Source organism: Dicentrarchus labrax, unplaced genomic scaffold, assembly GCF_905237075.1.
Source record: "Dicentrarchus labrax unplaced genomic scaffold, dlabrax2021, whole genome shotgun sequence".
Taxonomy (NCBI): Eukaryota; Metazoa; Chordata; class Actinopteri; family Moronidae; genus Dicentrarchus; species Dicentrarchus labrax.
Window position 1 is genome coordinate 20,396,014 of NW_026136715.1, and position 22,905 is coordinate 20,418,918.

General features: G+C 41.6%; 2 protein-coding genes across 6 annotated transcripts; both read right to left on the minus strand.

The window, feature by feature from the left end:
- Positions 1–271: 271 nt before the first annotated feature.
- On the minus strand, positions 272–9,852 carry zgc:136971 (S9 family peptidase). Of its 4 annotated transcripts, none has more exons than XM_051424473.1 (23): positions 9,668–9,852; positions 9,411–9,537; positions 7,619–7,754; positions 7,300–7,375; positions 7,141–7,216; positions 6,808–6,902; positions 6,524–6,658; positions 6,232–6,323; positions 5,306–5,343; positions 5,075–5,196; positions 4,862–4,922; positions 4,525–4,619; positions 4,195–4,246; positions 3,724–3,816; positions 3,209–3,312; positions 2,856–2,988; positions 2,621–2,704; positions 2,422–2,502; positions 1,666–1,754; positions 1,336–1,529; positions 1,143–1,245; positions 813–919; positions 272–614 (listed from the first exon to the last, which is right to left on the minus strand). In XM_051424473.1, exons 2-23 carry the CDS (start codon positions 9,529–9,531, stop codon positions 515–517), a joined length of 2,187 nt encoding a protein of 728 aa, XP_051280433.1. In that variant the 5' UTR covers positions 9,532–9,537; positions 9,668–9,852; the 3' UTR covers positions 272–514. The 4 variants fall into 4 exon arrangements, with proteins under 4 accessions (XP_051280433.1, XP_051280432.1, XP_051280431.1 ...); XM_051424472.1 differs by having other exon boundaries at positions 9,411–9,540; XM_051424471.1 differs by having other exon boundaries at positions 9,411–9,852.
- A 769-nt stretch (positions 9,853–10,621) lies between these two features.
- On the minus strand, positions 10,622–22,505 carry ifrd2 (interferon-related developmental regulator 2). 2 transcript variants are annotated; one of them, XM_051424492.1, is made up of 13 exons: positions 21,964–22,505; positions 20,863–20,919; positions 17,141–17,257; positions 16,865–16,949; positions 16,547–16,671; positions 16,114–16,271; positions 15,153–15,206; positions 14,641–14,819; positions 14,347–14,455; positions 14,098–14,232; positions 13,843–13,971; positions 12,695–12,787; positions 10,622–12,465 (listed from the first exon to the last, which is right to left on the minus strand). In XM_051424492.1, the coding sequence occupies exons 1-13, from the start codon at positions 22,004–22,006 to the stop codon at positions 12,385–12,387; spliced, it is 1,365 nt and encodes a 454-aa protein (XP_051280452.1). In that variant the 5' UTR covers positions 22,007–22,505; the 3' UTR covers positions 10,622–12,384. The 2 variants fall into 2 exon arrangements, with proteins under 2 accessions (XP_051280452.1, XP_051280453.1); XM_051424493.1 differs by lacking the exon at positions 20,863–20,919.
- Positions 22,506–22,905: the final 400 nt, after the last annotated feature.

Consider the following 22,905-nt stretch of genomic DNA (forward strand, 5'->3'; position numbering starts at 1 on the left):
TCTTATATATTATATATTTATCTAAATCTAACAGCTACATATACATATTATAACGTTGGTCAGATAAAAGGTTTAATTTTTAATGGAATAAATGGTTCGAGAAAAGGAAAAGTGTTATGAAAGGCAGAGGCTGCCATCTGTTGGACATTGTGTGCACTACATTTACTGTGTATGATAATTATGGAGATATATATAAGGAAAATATTGCAAGACTGCAGACGGAACTCAGTCTCATCCAGCTTAAAATTAAGTACTGATCTTGGCAGATGAATGAGGACTAGTATAATGAGTTTTTTTAATCAGTTGTTATAAATGTGACAATAGTTTGGGACACTTTACATGCAGCATTGAGGAACCAAACATGACAAACTATATTGAATATAGGTTTGTAAAATTTTCTTTGAAATGTTTTTACAAAATCAGGTACATTGTAACATGTAGAATGTGTTTGTTGTTGTTAAAAAGGCAGTGGTGTGTTCAAGATTGTTCATCATCACAGTTGTTGTGTGTATGTTCAGAGATGCTGCTGCAGCCACAGCACTGTGTTGAGGAAGCAGTCAACCTGTGTGTCCACCCTGGACAGAGAATGTCCGTCTTCTGGAAACCACAGCAATCTGGATGGACAAACAGAACGATGGGCAAAGCTTAATATCAGTCCTGATAATCACTATTATTAGTCTTGATGACATACAGAGTGTTGAAAAGATTACAAGAATGCCTGAGCTGAATTAAAACCTCTGCCGTAGGCTGTTATGTTGGATCATTGATGGAGTTTTTTTAAATGGATATATTTAATGTCTTCTCTGTTGTACCTGACAGGCAAAGCTCTGCTCTTCAGTGCTTTATAGAGCTCCAGACCCTGGTGAGGAGACACTCGCTTGTCTCTGCCCCCCAGCATCAGCAGCACTGGAGCCTTAATCTACAAACAAACACACAGATAAATACACTGTACCAACACACACTTGATTTCATGGCAGTTTCTTTAGATTTTGAAGTTTCTGTAGTTTTTTGTTTTCTTAAAACAAATAAAATGGTACATTTACATTTTTCTTTATGAACCATTTCTTCTTTGCTCTAGGGCCATTATGATTGTACATTATGATTAATTATATTATGATAATTGAAGTCTACATGTGTCTGACCTGAGCAGCATGTCTGATGGGGGACTTCTCTAACATAGCAGCCAGGGCTTCAGCAGTGGGTATCTGGTCATATGAGTACTGAAACCCCACACTGGTGTAACGCCTGGGGACACATAGAGAGGATAAGAAACTTTAAAGTTGTCTGGATGTGTTTGTTGGAGTGTGTGGACAAGTGTACGTGCATGTGTCTCACCAGTCTACTATGTCACTGGTGCCCAATAACGTAGCAGCATTAATGACAGGGTTCCTGGCCGCACACGCTTTGTAGAACTCTGGGTACTGACCGACCAGATGACAAGATAGGAAACCTCCATGAGAACCACCAATCACAGCCAAGCGTTTGGGGTCAAGGGTGTTGTCCATCCGCAGCACAGTAAGCACGGCCCTCTGGGTAAAGACACTCAGATCAAATCATGTTCAGCCCCTTTTCCTCCCTAATCATTGCAACTCCAGTCCTGAGATTCTATATTTCACAGATTTTTGTTTTTCTCCGAGGACTCAAGGACTGTGTGTGAGCCGGTACCTGCACATCTTTCACATCCTGGCTTCCGATCTGACCGATTAGGGACAAAATGCTGTCCTGGCCAAACCCGGTGGATCCTCTGTAGTTCACTAGGTAGAGAGACACAGGAGGGAGAAAGAATCCAAAATTCAAAAAAATCCAAAGAGAAATGGAAAAACTTTTGATAATGTGACTTTAGAGGCTTTTTTTTTTTTAGTGGTTTCCACCCTTTTATTTGTAAAAGAAAAAATACAGATTGGATGAAATTGCTTTTCACACGTATTTAATATATACTCTCTATATATACACTATTCTTCTGGTAATAGAAAACTATGAGAACAAATGGAGACAAAATTAATAAAACGTAAGGTAAAATTAAAAGTAACATAACAGCGGAACCACAGTGTTTTTTCTGAAAATATATATATATATTTTAAACAGATTTACACATGGATGTAATGATTAAAAACTAAAGACACAGATTTTTAAACAAAAATGATGAGTCCAAGTTAAAACGCATATGTGCATATGTACGTTACAAATTAAAGGAATAGTTCGACTTTTTGGGAAGTATGCTTATTGGCTTTCTTGCCAAGAGTTAGACGAGAAGATCAATACCCCTCTTATGTCTGTGTGCCAAATATGGAGCTAATCACTGAGCTAAAGCTAAGCTAGCCAGCTGGTGGTTGACAAAATGTCAAACTAATTATTTTAGTGCGCTAGAGTTTGTGTATGCTGCATGTGAGTGTGTGTCTGACAGAAACAGAGGCGTCTTACCCATGAGCACAGCGAAGCCGAGTTTAGCCAGTCCAGCTGTGGTGGTGTTCCACTCTGCTGGGAACTGGGAGTGGGGGCCACCTGGGGGAGCAAACAAACATCACATCATTATATAAATAAATCAAGAAATGTTTCAATATGTTCCCATCCTATTAGGAGAAATACAGCAACCATACAAATAAGTGAAGTAAACACAGACCATGGATGAAGACGACCAGAGGTATCTTGGCTTCATGGAGGAGACGAGACGGTTTAACCAGCACAGCCCCAAAGTCTAAACCAGCTGATGATAGTGACAAAAAGTAAGAATAACAGAGCTTGATATCACAACAAGTTGGATAGAAGTGACTCATCATCATCATTTGGACTGTGTGTGTGTGTGTGTGTGTGTGTGTGTGTGTGTGTGTGTGTGTGTGTGTGTGTCTCATGCTCACAGTAGTGTGTGTTGTCCTCGTCTTGTGGAGGTGTAACATCTAGAACTGTCCAGTGGAAGTCAAAGGTCATGATTGGCTGCTGCAGGGTTTGCCAGGTCACAGCCTCACCTGCTGAAGGAAGGAAACCCACCCTCTGCGCATGCACACATACACACGAACATAGTCCACAACACAAAGACATTGCAAGTAAATAACATTTTCATCAAACCAATCTTGTTTAACAATGCCATAAACAGTATTTTAGCATAGTGCTTGGTGTTGTGTCTCTCATGCGCCTGTGTGTGTGTGTGTGTGTGTGTGTGTGTGTGTGTGTGTGTGTGTGTGTGTGTGTGTGTGTGTGTGTGCTGTCTGACCAGAGTGGGAGGTGTGTTGGGGCTGGAGCAGCAGACAACCATCAGGTCCTTCTGAACTGTGAGCAGCTTCCAGCTGCCAAAAAGTTTGGGCAGATCAAAGAGACCTGCAGAGGAGGGGAGGCAACACAGAGACCGGAGTAAAGAGAAAGAAAGAAGTGATATGATAGAAGGGAAACAAACACAGACATAAAGGTCTGGTGAAAGTTTTTAAAGGGGTTTTGAAATGATATACCCTTGTGTATGCAAAGATGAATTTGAAATTTAAAATAATTATTTTGTAGAGTGCCAGCAACATTCAGCTCTTGCAATAAAACCTTAATTTGAGCACTTCTTAAAATATAAATCTCAACACTATTGTGATGATATGTGGTAATGTATACATTTGTCTTTAATTTTGTGTCATCTTTGGCGCTCATTGTGTGCTCCTGTGTTGGTTTTGCAATTTTAGACTTTTATTTTGAAATTCCCCAATAGGATGTTGGTGGCAACATTAAAACCTGTTGGTCTTGTCGTACCTTCCTGTTCTCGCTTGTGTTCCTGATGATGAAGATGAGTGGGTGGAGGAGGAGGAGGAGGAGGAAGGAGGGGAGGAGGATCAGGAAGAGGATCTGGAGGAGGAGAAGGGGAAGTAGGAGGAGGAGGAGGAAGGTGAGAGTAAGAAGGGGGAGGACCTGAAAGTGGATGAAAAGGAGAAGGGGGAGGTGGAAGAAGAGGGGACAGGGGAGTAGGAGGAAGAGGAGATGGCAGAGGGACAGCAGGGGGAGGGGGAGGAAAGTGAGGGGCAGGAAGAAAAGCAGGAGATGGGGGAGGATGGGGAGGCCAAAAGGGGGAAGGAGGAGGTGGAAGCAGAGGAGAGAGGGGAGGATGAGAGAAAGATGAGAAAGATGAGAAAGATGAAGGAGGAGGAGGAGGAGGGAAAGACAGAGATGGAGATGTGGACAGAAGAGAGAGAGGAGGAGGAGGTGGAGGAGAGGATGGGCTCTTACTATCAGAGAGGGAGGTAACTTTGTTTGATCTTCTGTCGACCATAAAGAGATCCTGAGAGAGAGAGTGAGAGAGACAGAGAGAGAGAGAGAGAGGATCAGAACCACTCTCATATCAGTGTATTAAGCCAGGAGTTGATTAGCTTAGCTTAGCATAAAGACTGGAAGCAAAGGGAAACAGCTAGCCTGGCTCTGTCGAAATGTCACAAAATCCAGCTTCCAGCGCCTCCAAAGCTCTACTGATAAGTTGTAGTTCTTACATTTTGGCTTATGTACGAATTACACAAAAGACATCAGTGATTTCAAGCTATTCCTTTAATACGTGGTTGTTACCTTCCAGTTTCTGCGGGCGCTGCTGAACACCACTCTCTGACTGTCTGCAGACCAGCAGCAGGGCGGTAGAGCTTCATACACACCTGCAAACTCACCTGAGACAGAGAGAATTACCTTTTTACATTTTCATTTCTTATATTTTTAAGTCTGGTCTTCCACAGAGCTCTCTCACGCTCCCTGGATTAGCTCTATAATCCTGTAAAAAGCTTCTTATATTTTATTGGAACTTTGTTGCTCGTTTAGTTTGTTTAGTTCAAGACTGACCACATGAAAAGAAGGTGCCGATTTGGAAATGTGCATTACTACTGTGGCTAAAAGCCAACAGAATGCAACGTACCAGTATGCGGTCTGTTGACAACATCCAACAGTGTGGACGTCTTCCCGCTCTTCAGGTCCAACTGTGGAGGATTGACAGACACTATTAACAGAAGGAAAACACACACACACACACACACACACACACACACACACACACACACACACACACACACACACACACACACACACACACACACACACACACACACACACACACACACACACACTATACCTGCTGCAGACTGAGGCACTGGCTGTGAGGACCAAACACTTGACCCTGCTGGTAGATCAGCGTGGACCCGTCTGGACTCAGCCTGGGACAGGACACAGACAGGTTGTCCCCAGACAGACTCTCTGGTTTGGAGGGAGGAGGATACACAGGGATCAGATGAGCAGAGCGGAGAGAGTGTGGTGTGTGTGTGTGTTGGGTTCATTAACAAGGAGACAAAGACAATGTGCTCACCACAGTTCCCATCCAGGTCGAGCTTGAATAACGCTGACCTGAAAGAGAATTTTATGAGAAAGACACAAAATGAAACTGAAAACTGTAATTTCCACTGTTTAGTTTGAGGCCTGCTCTACAAATAAACTATACTGTTACATAACTCAGTGGGCTAAATGTTCTATTGGTGCCTGGAAACAAAAACAAGGTTTCGGCTCTTTCTGCTCAGTCGCTGCTGTTTTCCATTTTCCTTTTAAGTTTCAATTCAACATATCTTATACACAAGAAAGTTAGACAGTGATGACAATGATCATTGACTCATGTTATGTAAATATAATCAGTGGTAGTGCTTTTATATACAGTTCGTTCAGGGTTACTTTAAAAATGTAATCCAATACAGTTACTAATTACCTGTAGCAATTAGTGTAATAATGTAGTCAGTAACCCAATCCAAGTATCACAATATTAAAGTAAAGTAACTTGATTACTTTCTGTTGCTTTTGGATTAATTTAAGAGAAAATAAATGTAATGTAAAAGAAGTATTGTTGCAAGTGTATTCTCTTAGACAACAGGACCATGTAGCAATAAAGAAAGTGAAGATGGAAGAAATGGAAAATGGAAAGATTTTAAGCATCAAACATGTGACCTCTGCCCAGGGTATTTTTCAAGAAAAACTGATGTAACTTAAAACTGTAATCCTGCGAAAGAATCTCAATTTTGATTACGTTAAATATAATTTGAGTATGTCTTTAAAAATATAATTTCAATTTTATTTTCCCTGAAACTTGATTTGCCCATGACTTTTTTATTACTTTGATGTCAAAACCTTGTGATTTCCAGCTGTATACATAAACTTAACTTGACTTTGTTTATTTCAGTGTGTCAGTTGCTGCTGCTGCTGTTTTTCTGACTCAGACTGAGTCAGAAAACAAAGCAGTTATCTAACCTGCGGTTGGAGCAATACTTCAGTCCAAGTCTGAAGGGTTCGTGGTACCAACCAACAAAAAACACAGACTGACTGCCGGGAGCCCACAAAGCCTGGAGGAAAACAACACAAACACACAGATACAAGAATACAGAAAAACATTGAATATTAGCATGTGCAAAAGGCAAGAGTACATCCTACTGTTTGTATCAGTATTATTAAAGCCACACTGGGACACTGAACACCTGACCTCCACACACTAACAAACATTTCCTGATGTGTCTGATGAAGCTGCAAGCCTCTCTGTCCTCACCTGTCCAGGTGAGACGTCAGGCGGGACGCCCTGCAGCACGCTGACAGAGCCGCTCTGCATATTCACCACACACATCACTGGAACGCTTTTATTGGTCAGAGCCTCGCCCCAGTCTTCACAGTACACACTCCTGTCCTGTTTGCACCCAGAAAAACAAGTGAAACACATTTTGTACATAAAAACACGTCTCTGTGTAGATACTGACTTGGTAATCTTCTGTTTTTTTTGTGTGTGTGTGTGTGTGTGTGTGTGTGTGTGTGTGTGTGTGTGTCTGTCTGTAATACCGTCCTGCATGCAGACTCCTCATCATGTGTGCTCTTCTCGGCTACATACAGCAGTTTGTTCTCACACTCTGACCATGACAGACAGCCAAACTGGGCTGGAAACACACAAACATACACACACACCAATAAGTGTTTATATAGCTACATTAACACCCAACCATTAAAGGCCACAATAGCCCACAATTGTCACAAAAGTGGAACATACTATAGGTTTCACTACATGTGACTGGGTCAGTGACGTTCAGCTATTTCTGGGTGATGATATGTCAGATTTCTTTCTTGTTTGGGGAAACAAGAAAAAACACGTGTAAAAACATGAAATGTGCATCATACCGTCATCGTACACTCTGCCGTGTTTGTTGAGAGCAGTCAGGTTGAGGCATTTCCTGAGGCAGTGCTGGTCCCATATCTGGACAGCAGCAACCATTAACAACAGTCTGTCAAAATGCTCGCACATTGATACAGGAAACAATAATTAACTGTTTTTCTCACCTCTAGGAGCTGGTGGCCAACGGTTTCCCTGACAACGGCCCTCAGGCTGCGAATGGGAGAGAGTCCACTGAGTAACCTGAAGAACAGAAGAGGAATAAAGACTCTTAAAGAGGAAGTGAAGACAAGGCTAAAAAAAAGCAATGTTGTCTGGTTATCAGTCTGTAACCACACCCACAGTGATGTCACACTGCAGCTAAGTGACAAGTTAAAGAACTTGAACCCCAAAATGGGAAGATTTAGGTTTAGATAGAGATCTCAGTGACATTTAAGAGGATTCTGTTTAATGCATGCATGCGTGTGTGTGTGTGCGTGTACTCACTCTCTAGACACAGGTACACAGGGTCCTGGTGGGAGGACGGTCCTGATGCTCTTGTGCTCGTTGCTGTCTCTGATCAGTGTCCACTGCTGCGAGTAGCGAAGTCTGGAGCCTCGGACCAGGTCGCCCTGACTCCACTCTTAGATGTGGGAACACAGTGAGAGGTTTTCAAACGTTGGGTTCAAAAAAAGAGACGCGTCATTATTTAAATCATCCAAATCTGTACAAGTTGATGATACAGTATATTTGTGTTGTGCAGTACTCTAGAGTTATTATTATGAGTAATTAAACTTCCAGTAATGTTCAATTTAATGCTAAACTTATTGTCACTGTCATCTTTGATTATAATTTTCATGGTTCAACTTTAAAATTTCTCACCTCTGACATTTCTTAAAGACAACTCTTAAAAAAAAAAACATAAATTGAGAAAATGTTTTATGTCATAACATCATGTAATGTTGTATGTTATTTATGTTAGGCCAAGACCATTTAAACAGCCATTTAGGTGTCCTTCCCTCAACCCCAGTCCAATGTACTATACAATATTCAGTAAGCAACAGTCAGGTTGAACATACACCGATCAGCCATAACATTATGACCACCTGGGCACCCTGGTGGTCATATATTATGCAGTCCCATACCAACAAACTGTGATGCACTGTGTGTTCTGACACCTTTCTATCAGAACCAGCATTAACTGTTTCAGCAGTTTGAGCTACAGTAGCTCGTCTTCCTTTAACTAAAATGTTCACTTGCTGCCTCATATACCCCACCCACTGACAGCAGCCATGATAACCAGATAATCAGTGTAATTCACTTCACCTGTCAGGGGTCTTAATGTGATGGCTGATTGGTGTATTCTTGCAGACAGATGGATTTACCCTGTAAACCTTTTTAAACCCTTAAGTCAAGATCACTGGTGTCAGTCCCAGAGCGCCTTTGACCAGCAGGTTGTCACGGCATCCAAACAATTGCAGACACTCACTCCCAGATGGACTGTTTTGTTTTCTGCTGATTCAGGCTAATAACTATGGGTCATGACATTTGACCTTCCATCACTTTCAGTTGTTCACATGGCCGTTTGAATGGACATATGAACAACATTAAACACACTCAAACGCATGGCAATATTTCACAGATGTTTACTGTGGACACTCATATTCCCCAGATAATAAAGATGTAGAGTTTTCCTCCTGTGCCATCATCAGTGCAGATGGTCAGCTTTTCACACTGTCTGTTGGGCAAGTTGACATTAACTTACACTTAATGACTCCACCCTCAGGACACTGCTGGTAAGGCTCAAAGAACAGTAAAATCAACCACTGTGTTGTTTCTTCCTTTCAGTACACTGTGGGGGGTCCTTGTGTAATTGCACTGCATTACAGATTGGTATGGTGTATCTCATATATAAAGACAATTCAGACTTTGAATTAGAAACATTTAGTTTATACTATTGTCTATTCAAGTTAGACAAAATAACAGCACCATGCTTTTATGTTTTATCTCCTTAACTACAAATCACGTGTCCTTTACAGGACTTGTCTTCATTTATTTGTGGTTCTCATTCACATCCAGACTGTTAAACAACACATTTAGTTTAGTTTAGTTTAGTTAACAGTTTGAATTTGCTTGAGTTGAGTTGTAATGCATCCACTGAAGCTCCATCATTGCTGTGTGATAATGCAGAACAAACCAATGCTGACATGCACGTTTACTGCTTTGCAAATGGTTTGCAGGCTCATCGGCGACAATGTGCAGCACTGTGCAGCCAGTGGGTGTGTCTGCAGCAGCTCACCTGTGGCCACAGTGTAGATCCGGAGCTCGGGGAGCTGCTCCTCACTCACATGGGCAGAAACAGGCGTAGGGAGGCAGCTGACCTCCCCGTACACCCCGGTGATTTGTCCGGAATGGTCCATCTGTGTCTGCTGACACACACACATACATACACACACACACAGAGAGAGAGAGAGCTCACATTTAAGTCACCAGGCTGTCACACGGTCCAACGCTAGCAGCTCAAGTGCAAACTCATGCATCAAGCAGTAACGTTACACCGGGTCCCGTTAGCGGCCGCGCGCAGGGTTCACACAGTCCTCAGCGTCGCTTTTCCTCCGGTACCGTTCATTGGGCGTATACGTTAGTCTGTGAATGGTTTTATCGTCTCTTCTGGACTTGATTCAACATTTCACAACAATGATTTTCGCAGCACCAAGCGACTCCATGTTGAATTCATGAATGGACGATACCACTGTGGTTCAGTTTGTGGGGGGGAGGTGTAGAGGAGGAAAGTGACCGCAAGGGGGCAGCAGAGGATTATAATGTTTACCAATCTGGATTTTGTGATTTTAGTTCCTAACTACGGTATTTACTACTGATGCAGTTTATTTATTAGTTGTTTACTATCAGAAGTTTAATGTACGTTCCTTATGTCTATGTTTCCTCTTCTGTGGGTTCCTAGTATAGTTGCTCTCCAGATGTATGGGGGGGGGGGGACATTTCATAAGTTAATATTTACATTAATATTCATAAACTCAAACTGTATGGTGGGCAGCATATGTTTAAGGGATTGTCTAAATTATAGAGTATATAATATATATATAATAAACATTCACAGCAACAATGAGGTGTTGATTTATGTTTCCTTGTGAGCCTGAAAGACAGCGTAAATGAGATCATTGTATCCTTTCACCTGGGTTTGAAAATGTAAATGTTAATTGTTCATAATAATTCTTAAATCTTTCTAACTACTGCTGAACTAAACTTAGATATATTAAAAAGAAAAGCAGTTCATAGTAAATTTTGTCACGTCAGATTATAATAGTAGTCATTACAGTAGTAAAGTCAGATTATTCTCTATCCTAAATAACTATCCCATTAAATTCACAATGTGTATTAACATCTATTTTCCCAGCTGATCTGCTGTTCCCTAAATCTAGTCTAGACAGAAACAACTACATCTCGTTCAAGAACTAACTTTTTTGGGAATTACAAAAGAGACAAAGAAAGTGCTCAAATAATCTTTATTTCATTTGATCCATCTTCTGTCCATGTGCTGTAACACCAGAATCACTGATGAGACAGTTTAGTGAAGCTGTAACATGGGAGGTTGCAGGAAACTGTGAAAGCTGATGAGAAGTTTTCACCAAGGTACAGAAATTTCCAGGCAGCTAATTAGTGTCCTTTTAAAATTCTATATGATAAAAAACACTAAAAATGTCAATACTGCTACTACAATCAGCAGCACACTGAATTTTAGCTGCTGGCCTGACCTCCGTTACAAACGGCACCACCAAACTCTTCTGATCAGCAGCTCTGGTTAGTGGCCTGTGTGCGTATACTGCTCATCAGAGGGGAAATCATTCAAATGCATCTAATGATTCAAGTACACATTTTACCATGACTCCCTATATACAGTCTGCAGCACATACACATGGATAGATAGTGTGACCCACCAACCCGCATTAAAAATATACATGAAAAAAACTCTTTTCATTTTCATCCCATAATTATGTCTGTAAACAGTTCTTAACATTGTAAATTTCCTAAAAATCACACAGTACTGCTGTTATAATAAATTAGAAAGTAAAATACAATTCTCCACCAGAAATGGTTAAAACGTATTTTTGCTCTCAAAAAAAAAAAAAGTAATACAAAGATGTCAATATTAACTCTTTGATTTCATATTTTAATTAGGCATCTTCCTGTTTATAGGTTGTGTTTTATTTCATGATGTTTAATAAAATTCAAATAAAACACACTCTCACGCAAAACACCACACACATTTTCTTTTAGGTTGCATTGTTTGTGAAGTCAGTTTGTGGTTTGGCAGCTGAAGCAGCCACTCTGGGTGCAGAAACAGAGGACGACGGAGGGGAATAACGAGGTTGTCAGCCCAGAGTAGAGGAGGGTTTTTCCACAATATTTCAGTGGCTTTTTTTTTTTTTTTGCATTAGTTGATGCTCCAACATTAAACATCAGAGATTAACCAGGACTGGTTATGTCCAGGAAAAGTGTCTTTATGTGGAAACTGAAGTAAGAATGAATGAAAAACAACACTCATTAGCACCAGAGGGTTTCAGTGAGTGTAACATTGGAAGGCTTTCACTGATCTCAAATGTACCATAAAGCTTTAAAAATCGACTCCTACAATGAGACTTAGTACTTTACTTTCTCTGTACTTTTATTGATAAAAATTAATAAAAAATACTTTTTCGATATCTGAAGATCACATTGCTTGTGTGCACAGAAACTTTACTCTAGTCAATCTAATCCCACATAAAAGAGGTTTAGCATTTTTGGTATCCACTGAGGCATTGACTTGTATTTAGGAAATACTCTGAGCAACTGTTGTAATTAAATCCTGTTTGTGTCCAAAATAAGTGAAAAGCATATGCCTGCCAGGAGGAACAGGGCAATTGTTCCTCAGCCTCAGACTGCCTTAGCCTGTGGGAGCTATAAAAGTGTTGGCCATCTTGAATCTTGTAGAATTAACTTGCAGAAGAGCACAAGTGAAAAAGCCCTGTTCAGAGTTTATTGAGTCTTTGTGTGTGTGTTTGTTTGTGTGTGTGTGTGTGTGTGTGTGTGTGTGTGTGTGTGTGTGTGTGTGTGTGTGTGTGTGTGTGTGTGTGTGTGTGTGTGTGTGTGTGTGTGTGTGTGTGTGTGTGTGAGAGAGACAGCTGAAGCGTCAAAGGCATGTTTTTGTATCCATCTCAATATAGGCCAGGGAGGTCCTCGCTTACTTATTCATTCACTCCATCCTCGTCCCTCTCTCACATGACGTCGGCCCGTTTGTCCCTGACTTTGTTCCTCTGTTTAGTCCTGGCCTTGAAGGCAGCCGAGTTAAAAAGATGCTGTTGAAGAAAAAAGATGAAGAGCTGAGTGCAGCAATATCTATACTTCTCAGGCTGTAAACACACAGGAAGGACTTTTAAATTTTATTTTGTGGCACTCGTAGCTTTCACTGCAGCAGCAGCAGCAGCAACAGCTCACAAGGATGCAGAACAAATGCAATCACACTCTCTTAAGTCAGATTGTTCCAGTGTGAAGGTTAAGATTCAGGGACAGAAGAGAGGCCGTTACCTTTTCAAATCGAGAGATCTTGTTGGCTTTGACAGCAGCATCCAGGATGAGGGGAGGGCCGAGGCCAAAGATGTCTCTCAGTAGTGGGTTGAACTGCACCAAAAAAAAAAGCGCACACCAAAATTAACAATACGTTCATATCCAAATAACCAGATATGGAGAATTTAATTGAATCAATTGAAGTGTAAACTCGTGTTCCCTACCAACAACCTCTAGCATTTCCTTCCTAATGTGCCATTGTTGGTTACATTTGGCAGGTGCCACTTTGCTAAAATGCTGGATGTCTCATTTTAGAGTGTTTGTGCATTATTGCTCAGCTTATTTATTCACAATAAATCTCATAGCGAGGCAGTGGGATTCGCCCACACATGTAGTGCTATGTAGGTGTGTTTATTGTGTGCGTTTCATTTGCTGTGCTCACAGTCTACTGCTGAAATTGACTCTGTGGGCAAAAAACTGTATTCTTACCCAGCTTCAGTTGGTTGGTGTCCATGTAAAAATGAAACTAGTATAACTCTACAGAAGTAACAAAAAATATATGTGGCCCAAAAGCAATCACTGACACTGCTGACCAGAAACAAGTGAGGGGAAAATAGCAGACCCTAAAGACGCGACCATGCTGTGCGAACAACTTATTTCCGCCTGCTTGCACACACTGCGGCAATCAACGCCATATGCAGCGCTGCTGGGGCACGAACATTATTCCAGTGGGAACTAGAGTTGTTCCCAACTAAATGACCCTGTCGATTAAGCGGAAACTAGTTGACTAGTCTAAAAGTAAGAAAACACTCAGTGTTGGTTTGCTGAGTGTGGTTAGTGTTAGCAGTGCTAACCTCCACAAGCCTGTGCAGAATGTGGTTACACATTGCTCCAATCGAGTGCTTAGAAACCAGTTTATTCTGACACAGCCTACATACAACCTGCCTGCCACGGCTGCAGCTCCAGATAGTAGTGGGTGGCTGAGTAACATCTTAGATGCAACAGTTAACCTTTGTTGTATGTTAATAAATTATTAATAATTGGTAACTGACTAGTATTTCTGCTGCCGACTAGCGAGGGTAGCAATGTTTAATTGCCTAGTTGTGCCCATCTCCAGTAAGAACACACAAGTAAAGTACACTACTGGCTTCAGTGGGTTTTTTCCTGACCTGTAGGTGGTGTCTGACTCCGGACTCCATGATCTCTTTGAAGGCATCGTAGATTCTTCTCCTCATCCAGCTGTCGATGTAAACACTCTCCACCCCAAACCTGATCTTCTCCTCTGTGAAGTCCTCGTTCTGCAGGAGAAAGGGGACAAAGTCAAAGTCATATGGAGAGAAGAATAAACCCTTCGCAGTGATGTTCACACAACTAGCAAAGATAAGGGCATTAATAACAAATATAATCATTGCTATAAAACATACCTCTATGTAATGTAGCACCTCTCTGAAGATGGAGCGTTGTTTCCGCCTGTCGTTCTTGGCTCTGTGCTTGTTGCCGTCTGTGGCTAAACTCTTAAGACACTGACACAGAGTTTCGCTGTCCTCCACCTCGAATTCCTACACACACCAGCGACACAATTAGATATGGGTATAGTGGTAAAAGGAGTACACACACCATTTGAGTGTGCCTGCTCCCAAAAGGTACACAATTGTCTACACGTGTACGTTTACCTCTTCTATATCTCGTCCCAGCTCCACCAGCAGGGCGATGGTCTCTCCCACTGCGATCCTGTAGTTGACGTCACTGCTCTGCAGACAAGCCTGCAGTTTGGGGAGGTGACTAGGAGGGCGACAGGGAGAGAGTCACTGTTGGTTACAATGCTCATCACTCTTGATGACTTTTACTCTGGCAGCATGATTTATCAAAATGTCACCCTCGACACTACTGAACTAAAGAAATAAATGAAAATCAAAAACAGACACAAATGAAGAATTACTACGAGGCAGATTGTTTTTTTCACTCACAGGTCGAGCAGTACAGTCAGTCTAGACGCAGGACAAAGGGTGACAAGCAGCGACCAGGCCTGCAGGGCGGCACTGTGGAGGCCTGGACCGCCGGGCTTGGGTGTGGGGAGCGTCCCTTCTCTGTTCGGGTAGGAAGACATGAACACACTTTCCAGAAGGGCCAACGACTTGATCAAATCCTGGGAGGGTTCAGTGGTGATGATAAGGGGAAAAAGAGAGAGAAAATGCAATGAGGGATGAGAAAGAAAAAAAACTGTTAATATGTAACAGCACAACAGTAAAGATAACTGTTGCCATATCGGGATTTAATATCCCAGATACAAAAAGATACTAGAGCCTTGGACCCACAGGCCGTAAGATTTTTTTTATATTTATACATTAGCTGTGTAGGTAACAATGTGTAAACCAACTACTAACATTTAAACTACTTCCTGTGGTCACAATATTTCTCTAGACTTTGAGAATTATGAGAGTCATGATGGATTCAGCCATTGAGAGCACGTAGTTCTCACCTCTCCGTCTTCAGCAGCAGAGACGTAACAACACATCCCCAACGCTCTGGCACACTGATGGAAACAGATGCAAGAAAATTTAAACACCCAAACATTTAATTAAAAAGAAAGTTTGCTAACATTAAAAGACCATCTTTTTTTTAAAACCAAGCCAACCTTAAAATTATATTTCTGTCCTGGTTTATTAATGTTTTCAGTTTAGAACATTTTTAAAGTGGTAAATAAATTTAAAAAGGAAAAACTGTATACTGTGTATTTGTAGGCATATCACTCAGTCCAATTGGCCTGTATGTGTTCCTCCAGACACAGTGTCCAACCCTGAGTCTCCAAAATGGCTGCTGTTAATGTCACACGATGGGAGTGGTCCACAAGAGTCCCCTAAACAGTGGCTAATGTTGTGTCTTTAGGTCTTCTGTTTGTTTCCAAAATTAACACAGTGGATTGAAAACAGCAGTTGACGAGGGCGCCTTTGACACTTAAAACATCAGAGCTACAACCTTGACAGGCTGGGCAATTCCCATTATATGGACAGTCCAATCACAACCACACAATGTGTTACATATTTTTAAGTGGCATTTTCCTTTAATGTTGTTAAATGAATGTCTGAGCTATGACTCACTTGACTATGGTACAACAATGGAGGTGAGACTGAGGCCAGCTGGGAGGGAGAAATGCATTGCAGACTTTGCACTCAGTGAACTCTTGGCTGAACCAGATGTTTTTGGATTTGCTGTTGTCGTTCTGGAACTTTTATTGTCACGTTGCTGACTGAGTTTTAAGATGCAGTCCACATGACTAACTTCTATGCAGCATTCACACATTCATGTCCGAGCTGACTTTCTTTTTATGTCTCATTTTCTGCTTTTGTTGTCTTCCCCCCCCAAGAGTTTTTGGTAAGTAAAAGATAATACCATATCCAAAGATTTGCACAATATCAGAGAAAGTTTACATGATTACTCACACTCTGGCGGGCTACTATGCTGGCACTGTTGTCAATCAGGATGGCGGTGAGGATGGGGCGAAGCATCTTGAAGCCTTCCTCTGCCTCGTCTCCACCCCCCAGCTGAATACAGAGCAGGGCGAAGACTGTGGCCGCCGCTGCCTGCTCCTCCCCGCTGCCTGGAGGGAACAGAAAGTTACTATTTGTTCATCAATAATAGTTGTTTTAGACTTTATTTCTGTCACGCCTTGAGGATTACACCTTTTCTGCACCAGCACTTGAGGAAAGACAAAACTTTAATGATCTCTGTGTGACGTTATACAGAAACTACTTATGATAAGTCTGCAGAAAGCATCCTATACTGTATGTGCAGCGTTGAGTAAACATGCAGAACAATAACACCCCGTTAACAGAAACATATTTAACTCTACATCTGAGATCTGTTTGGTCTCACCTTTTTTGAGGCTCCTTTCCAGGCAGTCGCTGACCGTGAGGCGTCTCTCTGTCAGGAAGTCGTACAGGACTCTGGAGGAGAAGGCCTGTCGCAACGATTCGAGGCCTGCTAGACGTGTCTTAGCGCTGAGAGAGACACAAACAGAGATTAGGGGAGAGACAGAAAATGAGACTTTCTAGTTACATCACTTCCTGGAATATCTATTACCGTCTGGTATTGCATCATCACTTTGCATTTGTCTTCCTGTTTATTGCTGACATTTCCTTCTTTTGTTACTGATAGTGACTGGACGAAAGCAAGAAATGTAAAACATCTCACCTCTTATCCATCAGGTTGTCTATACACTGCTTGAGTTTGTCTTCTGTTTCCTCCTGGGCAGTCTGCTCATCCACCTGCTCCCCTCCTGTGTTTGACCAGTCAACACACACAGATTTAATGTTTAGTTTAAGGGGAAAAAAACTCTGTTAGTTAATGTTAGTTTTAATGTCATACCCCAAAAAAATGCTAAAAGGAATAAAAACGCACTATTAAACGTTACCTTAGCTGTTATGCAAAAAAAGTGTGTGTATGCATGATCTGCATTCATGTACAAACCTGTGCCCTCTTCCAGCACAGAGGTGCTTTCGCTGGCACTGCTGTAGTGGCTGAGAACATCAGACATCAGCTCATCATCGCTGGCACCCGACTCTCCCTTCACCCCATTTTTACTACCTAGAGAAAATAGTGAGACGAGGGAAGAAAGGAAAAAAATATATACGAGTTAACAAACACAAGTCTTTTACTTGCTGGGTAAAAGGTGATGTAGACAATGCTGAGCATCTCAATCATGGCAGGCACGTTGAGGACTGAGAAGCTCACTACCAGCAGTTGTTAGGACACTAACAAAAAAAAAGCAAATAATGGAAATAATGAGCAACACATACTTAAGTTTCCAAAGAAGAAGCCACAATGTTGTTGAGCAACAGTTACTTCTTCCCTAGAAACTAGCAGTTTCTGTTAATAAGAGAGATTTAAATGTCAATGGTAATAATCAATTCTAAGTTTTAACAGCCATAGCAACACGTATTTCTATAAAATGTTAAAGAGCCTCAAAATGACAGCTGGTTAACTGTGATGGTGAAATAAAAACACTAACAAGAAGCATCCCAAAATGAACCAGAATTTGGTTGGAGGCTATTTCCTTGCAGTGACTAATGGCAGGTTTAGGAAAGCTGACAGTAGTCCGCTCAGCTGTCTTTCTTTGTCAGTAACTGTACACCAGTCCTCCTTAGACACAGACCCGCAAACACACTCACTCACTCACAATCTCCAAAATGCCGCCGTCATGTTTTATTATCAGTCTCACCCACATAGGAGCTGATGTTCTCTCACATAAAGACAAGAAATAGCAGAAAATACAAGGTATTTCAATTAGACAGGGCCCTCTTATTTTCTACGTTCCACTAGTAAAAACTGTTTTATTAGTACCGTTTTGTAATCAGTGTTTTAATTATTTTACGCACCACGTGTGTGAGAAGGAGTGGGGCGGTTTGTCACGCAGAACCTGAACTGGGGTAAGAGACGGACAAGCAAAGCTAAGCTAACCCTCAGGTTCTTGCTGGCTCAGGACTTTCTACTGTTGGTGGGATTACTGGAGACCAGAGTGGCCATTCATTTATTCATTCATTCAGTGTGTACAATCCAGAATGGTCAGACTGTGCGTGTGTATGAGTGTTCAGGTCAACCAGGACAGTCCAGGTAACCCAGAGGTCACCGTTATTCTGTTCATTCCACTCTGCTTTAGGTGCAAGCTCAATGCCTACAACACACGTACAGTAAATATGACAACTCTAACAACACATCGTCTGATACCATTCACTGGTTTCCACCTGAGCTCAGGTAATAAGAAGATCCCAGATAAAAAACTAAATGCAGTTCAGAATGTGTAAACAGAATAAACTGGGCCAAAGTTCATTTGACTTGACATCTGACTTCTTTAAACTGCAAAAGTGAAGCATTCAGGGTGGAAGTCTTCAACCCCAAGCTGCTGAATTTCTGCTGTAGCTGACAAATTTACCACCACATACCTGACTGTCATTTAAAGGCTCTATTCTCCTGAAATTGCAAAATGCTGATAGCAGCACTAACATTTGTTAAACCTAATGTCTGGGCATTGTACCTTTAACCCTACACATCTTATTGTTGTCTGCTGCTTGTGAAATATTTCCTAGTTAAGCTGACTGGATAACAACTCGATAATTGCCCAATACCAGAACTGTACTGTACAGAAATGACACAATGATGCATTTCTATTAATAGCTACCTTCACACGTGTCAGCATATTACAGTCAGTTGTAAAACTGGGGGTGTAAGTGCTCATAGTGCCAAGCTGTAAATACAAAGTAAAGCCTACTAGTCCTACTTTGAAATCATAAAAGTTGCTGTTTCTGGGGAAATGGCTGATATCTGGGAGCCTTTGATCAGAGTAAAATATCCAAGCATCTAAAGTAGGGGTGGGAATCTTTCAGTATCTCACTGTTCGATTTCAATTCTTGGGGTCACAAAGTTAATTCTTGATTCAAAAGGATTCCTGAGCTGAAGGTCTGACTGCATGAATCACTCACCCACAAGTCCCATGCCACAGTCATTAACCACCCATGAATATTCATTTGTCCTATTTCAGTAGCTTACTACTCAATTTTGATTGATTAAATCATGAAATCCAATAGACTGTCATTAATGATTAGCAGCCTGTGTTGCTATACGTCTGTTAAGGAGAATAACAGATATTTAAATTTAAATAATAAAACCATTTCAAAACAATACAATTATTTGAGTTATTTTTTATTACCATTTGTACAAGAGTTATTTTCTTTAGCCCAGAGTTGGATTACGTTGTTCTGCAGTGTGCGTTGGTGTTGGTTGGTCTCGTTTGTCACTGCTGTTACGCAAACAGAGGGCTGCTGTGCTAATGTCTTTTAGAGGTTAAACACATTCATTCATTCAATTAAGCCATAACCTCATAGCTTTTCATCTTTAAACCTGCATTTAAACCAGAATGCAGCCCTGACAACTCTGCTTTCCTTATGTAATATTCTCATATCTTTGACAGAACAGCCTGCGGCTCTCTTGCACACAAAGCTACGGTTCACAGCGGAGATAACACGCCCTGTGAGCCTGTATCAGTAAGTAATTTCCCAGTCATCATCCTTGAACTCCCGGCCACTGTACAGGTTACATACACAGAAACAGTTACACACCTTCCCACGCAGGCCTGCCCACACATAGCTCACTTATGGCAAGTGTGAGCTCCCTGCCTCGGCTCACGTGTCGTCTCCTCTTTGCTACTTTATGCTTACAAAGCAATCACTCGCCCAGCTCCGGCAGTCAGTCAGTCCCTGAGGAAGAGGCTCTGCTGACGGACAAATCAGAACTCTGAGCCAAAGGGGTGGGAGCATTTGAGTCCCCTTGGCATGACCTGATCACACAAGCTTTAAATACAGGACTAAATTAACCTATCTTCTCTCTACAAGCACTTTGCAGAGGAACACGTTCCTGACCGTCAGGCAACTTATACAACAAAACCCATATTTTTGACATTATTAATTCTTGTCATCACTAATTTCATGCAGTAAAGATCCAATTAACAGACTTCTGAAACTGCAACCCTGGAATAATTCCTTAAACAGGCCTTGGAATAAATCCAGGTCTTGGAAATACCAACTTCCACCATAAACAGTTCTGTAGTAAATGCTGTATAAGAAACCATTTACTTGGACCGAGCAGCTTGTTGCCTCACTACAACTTCACAAATGAAGTAACAGATAATAATAATAAAAATAACTTTTCTGCTGTCAGTCAGCACTTGTTAGAAAATGAGGTAGGATAGTCGGAGAGATTTCAACCAAATTATTGGCAGAGAACACACAGAGTGTACTGTGACGAAGCAAGACTACATGTTAGCAGCCAGTTGTAAGTGAAGAGGTCGGGGGGATGAGAAGGTCAGATATGGATGAACTTCCTTTATAGTCCTGTGATGTTTGTCTTTTAAACATCCGAAGGTGGGGCATCTACTCATGACGTTCAAGCAGGACATGCATTAGGACTGTGGTAAAGTCAGCCAGTCAGTCAACACAGTGTGCAGTTTGGGCAGGATATGTGTGAGGGGGAGAAAGAGTTAAACTTTTCAGTGCAGCCGGGGGAAAAGACACGTTGAGTTTAGCATGAGAGTGGCTGCTAGGTTTACTACATGCACTGTGGTGAGGTTCAAGAGCTGCTGGACAAGCCTTGCGCAGGATGTGGAGCTGAGGTCAGGGGTCAAGGGTCAGAGGAGTTACCTTTCAGCGAGGCTTTAGCCGACAGCTGCAGCTGAAGAACCTCCTGACGAAGAGAACCTGGAGATGACGTATGAACGGAGGAATGGATGAAATAAAGGGTGTATAGATTGAAGAATGGTGGACGGACCCAAGGATGAATGGAAAGATGGGTAAAATGGAAGAATTACCATGATGGAGAAGAAAACATCAGAACTGAGCTACATATTCCCATTCATGAAACTTTGCATTGCAAAATACCCATACACTAATAATAATACTGCACAACCCAGAAGTCTTGTTAAGTTTTCATAAACTTACAAAGATGTGTAATTATAATGGAAACACCAGACTTAACAGTCCTATTGGTCCATTTATTTATTCCCCTGTCCCTCTCTCTCTTTTCATCTTCACTCCACAAAAATGTGTGTGCATGTAGGATCTGGCACGTGTGTGCTTCCCAGGCAACATCACTCCATAAAACGTGAGGGGGCTCTAACTCCCTAAAAGGCACATGCATGGTCCACACCACTACTGTGCATTGATAAAAACGTGGAGTTGTGACTCCCAAGCAGCATGTAAATGAACTTAGTTTAATTGTAATTGTACCAAAATACTCTGTCGCACTAGTTTGTTCCTCTTCAACACAGTCTTCATCTACCTGTTGCAAGTTGCATGACGCTGCTGCTAAAAATAACCTTAAAGTGCAGCTTTAGCAAGCCAGGGTCCTGAATGAGAAATACTATTAATAAAAGTAACCACACTGCCTTCACTGATTCTTCACGTGTATAGTTAAACTCATTCAAATGAGTGACTGCAACATAACAGGTCACAAACACATGCAAACTACACTGCTACACTGCAGCACCAATTATAAACCACATGGCTGTACATGGCAGTCAGCAGAACAATTTACAGGTCGAGTAACTAAAGTTAGGAGCAACCAGCAGTCTCGCTGCATTATGATTCACGGTATACGGTATAGGTACTCACTGCTACAGCCACACTGGCGTTACGCTAAAGGTGTAGCGTTTAAACACTTTGATCATATTCACTCATTACATCCCAGCTGGTTTGTTGCCAGAGGCTGGATGGTGAGTTATCATGGCAGCTACTGCTACTTACCCGGCTTGCTGTAGCCACGTTTCCCCTTTTTACTCCGTGGCATTTCGAGTGGTGCTCTGATCCACAGTTCACAACAAAGCTAGCCGAGGTTAGCTAGCTACAGTTAGCCTGCTTTTCAGTCCACCTGTCAAGTCAGTCCGCTCCTCACAGATATGACAGTGGGTGAGAAGGCAGTAGCAGCAGAGGGCTGGATGGTCTCCGTGGTTTATCTCGCCAGCTCTGGTGAGAAGCTCCCACAATTCCACTTTCTTTCACACTTCTTGTTTACACTTTGGCTAACGTTGGCTAGCGTCCTTCACGAGCACCAGCCACCACCACGCTGCACAACTCCCCGCTTTCTTCAGTCTCGGAATAAAGAGTTGTCCGGTGGTAAAAAGTCACTCTCCTCGGCGGGTTTCACTGTGTATTATCTATAATTGTCCCCAGGTAATCTATATCTAATACCAGGTTGAGATAATAAGTATTTTCCAAAGTGTTTAGGACGGAGTTTTGAGCACGCTGCTGTCGTCAAGTCCACCATCTTCCTCTCAGTAACCAGTGAACAGACCGGCAGCCGGGGTTGCCAGGTTCTGTTACAATCCCCCGTTTCCGGGTATGTCTAAAAGCAACCTCTGACCATTTACAGTAAATATAAACCTCTGACTTGTTTTTAAACTTACGTCATATCTATGATTAATTGATTACCGTAATATAAATCTATGGGACGGTAACATTTTAATGAACAAAGTCAGACTTATGAGAAAAAGCCAATATAGTGGAAATACAGTAACAACTACTGTTAAACAAATAGATAATTCTCCAAATTAAAACAGTTTGAGATTGATTTTTATTTTTTAAATAGAAATCAGTGGGCTTTTTTTGTCCAAATCATTTTAAAACAGACATTGTTCTATCCAACGCCACATGTGCCATAAGTTTAATTTTTGGACAAAAGAGGAAGAA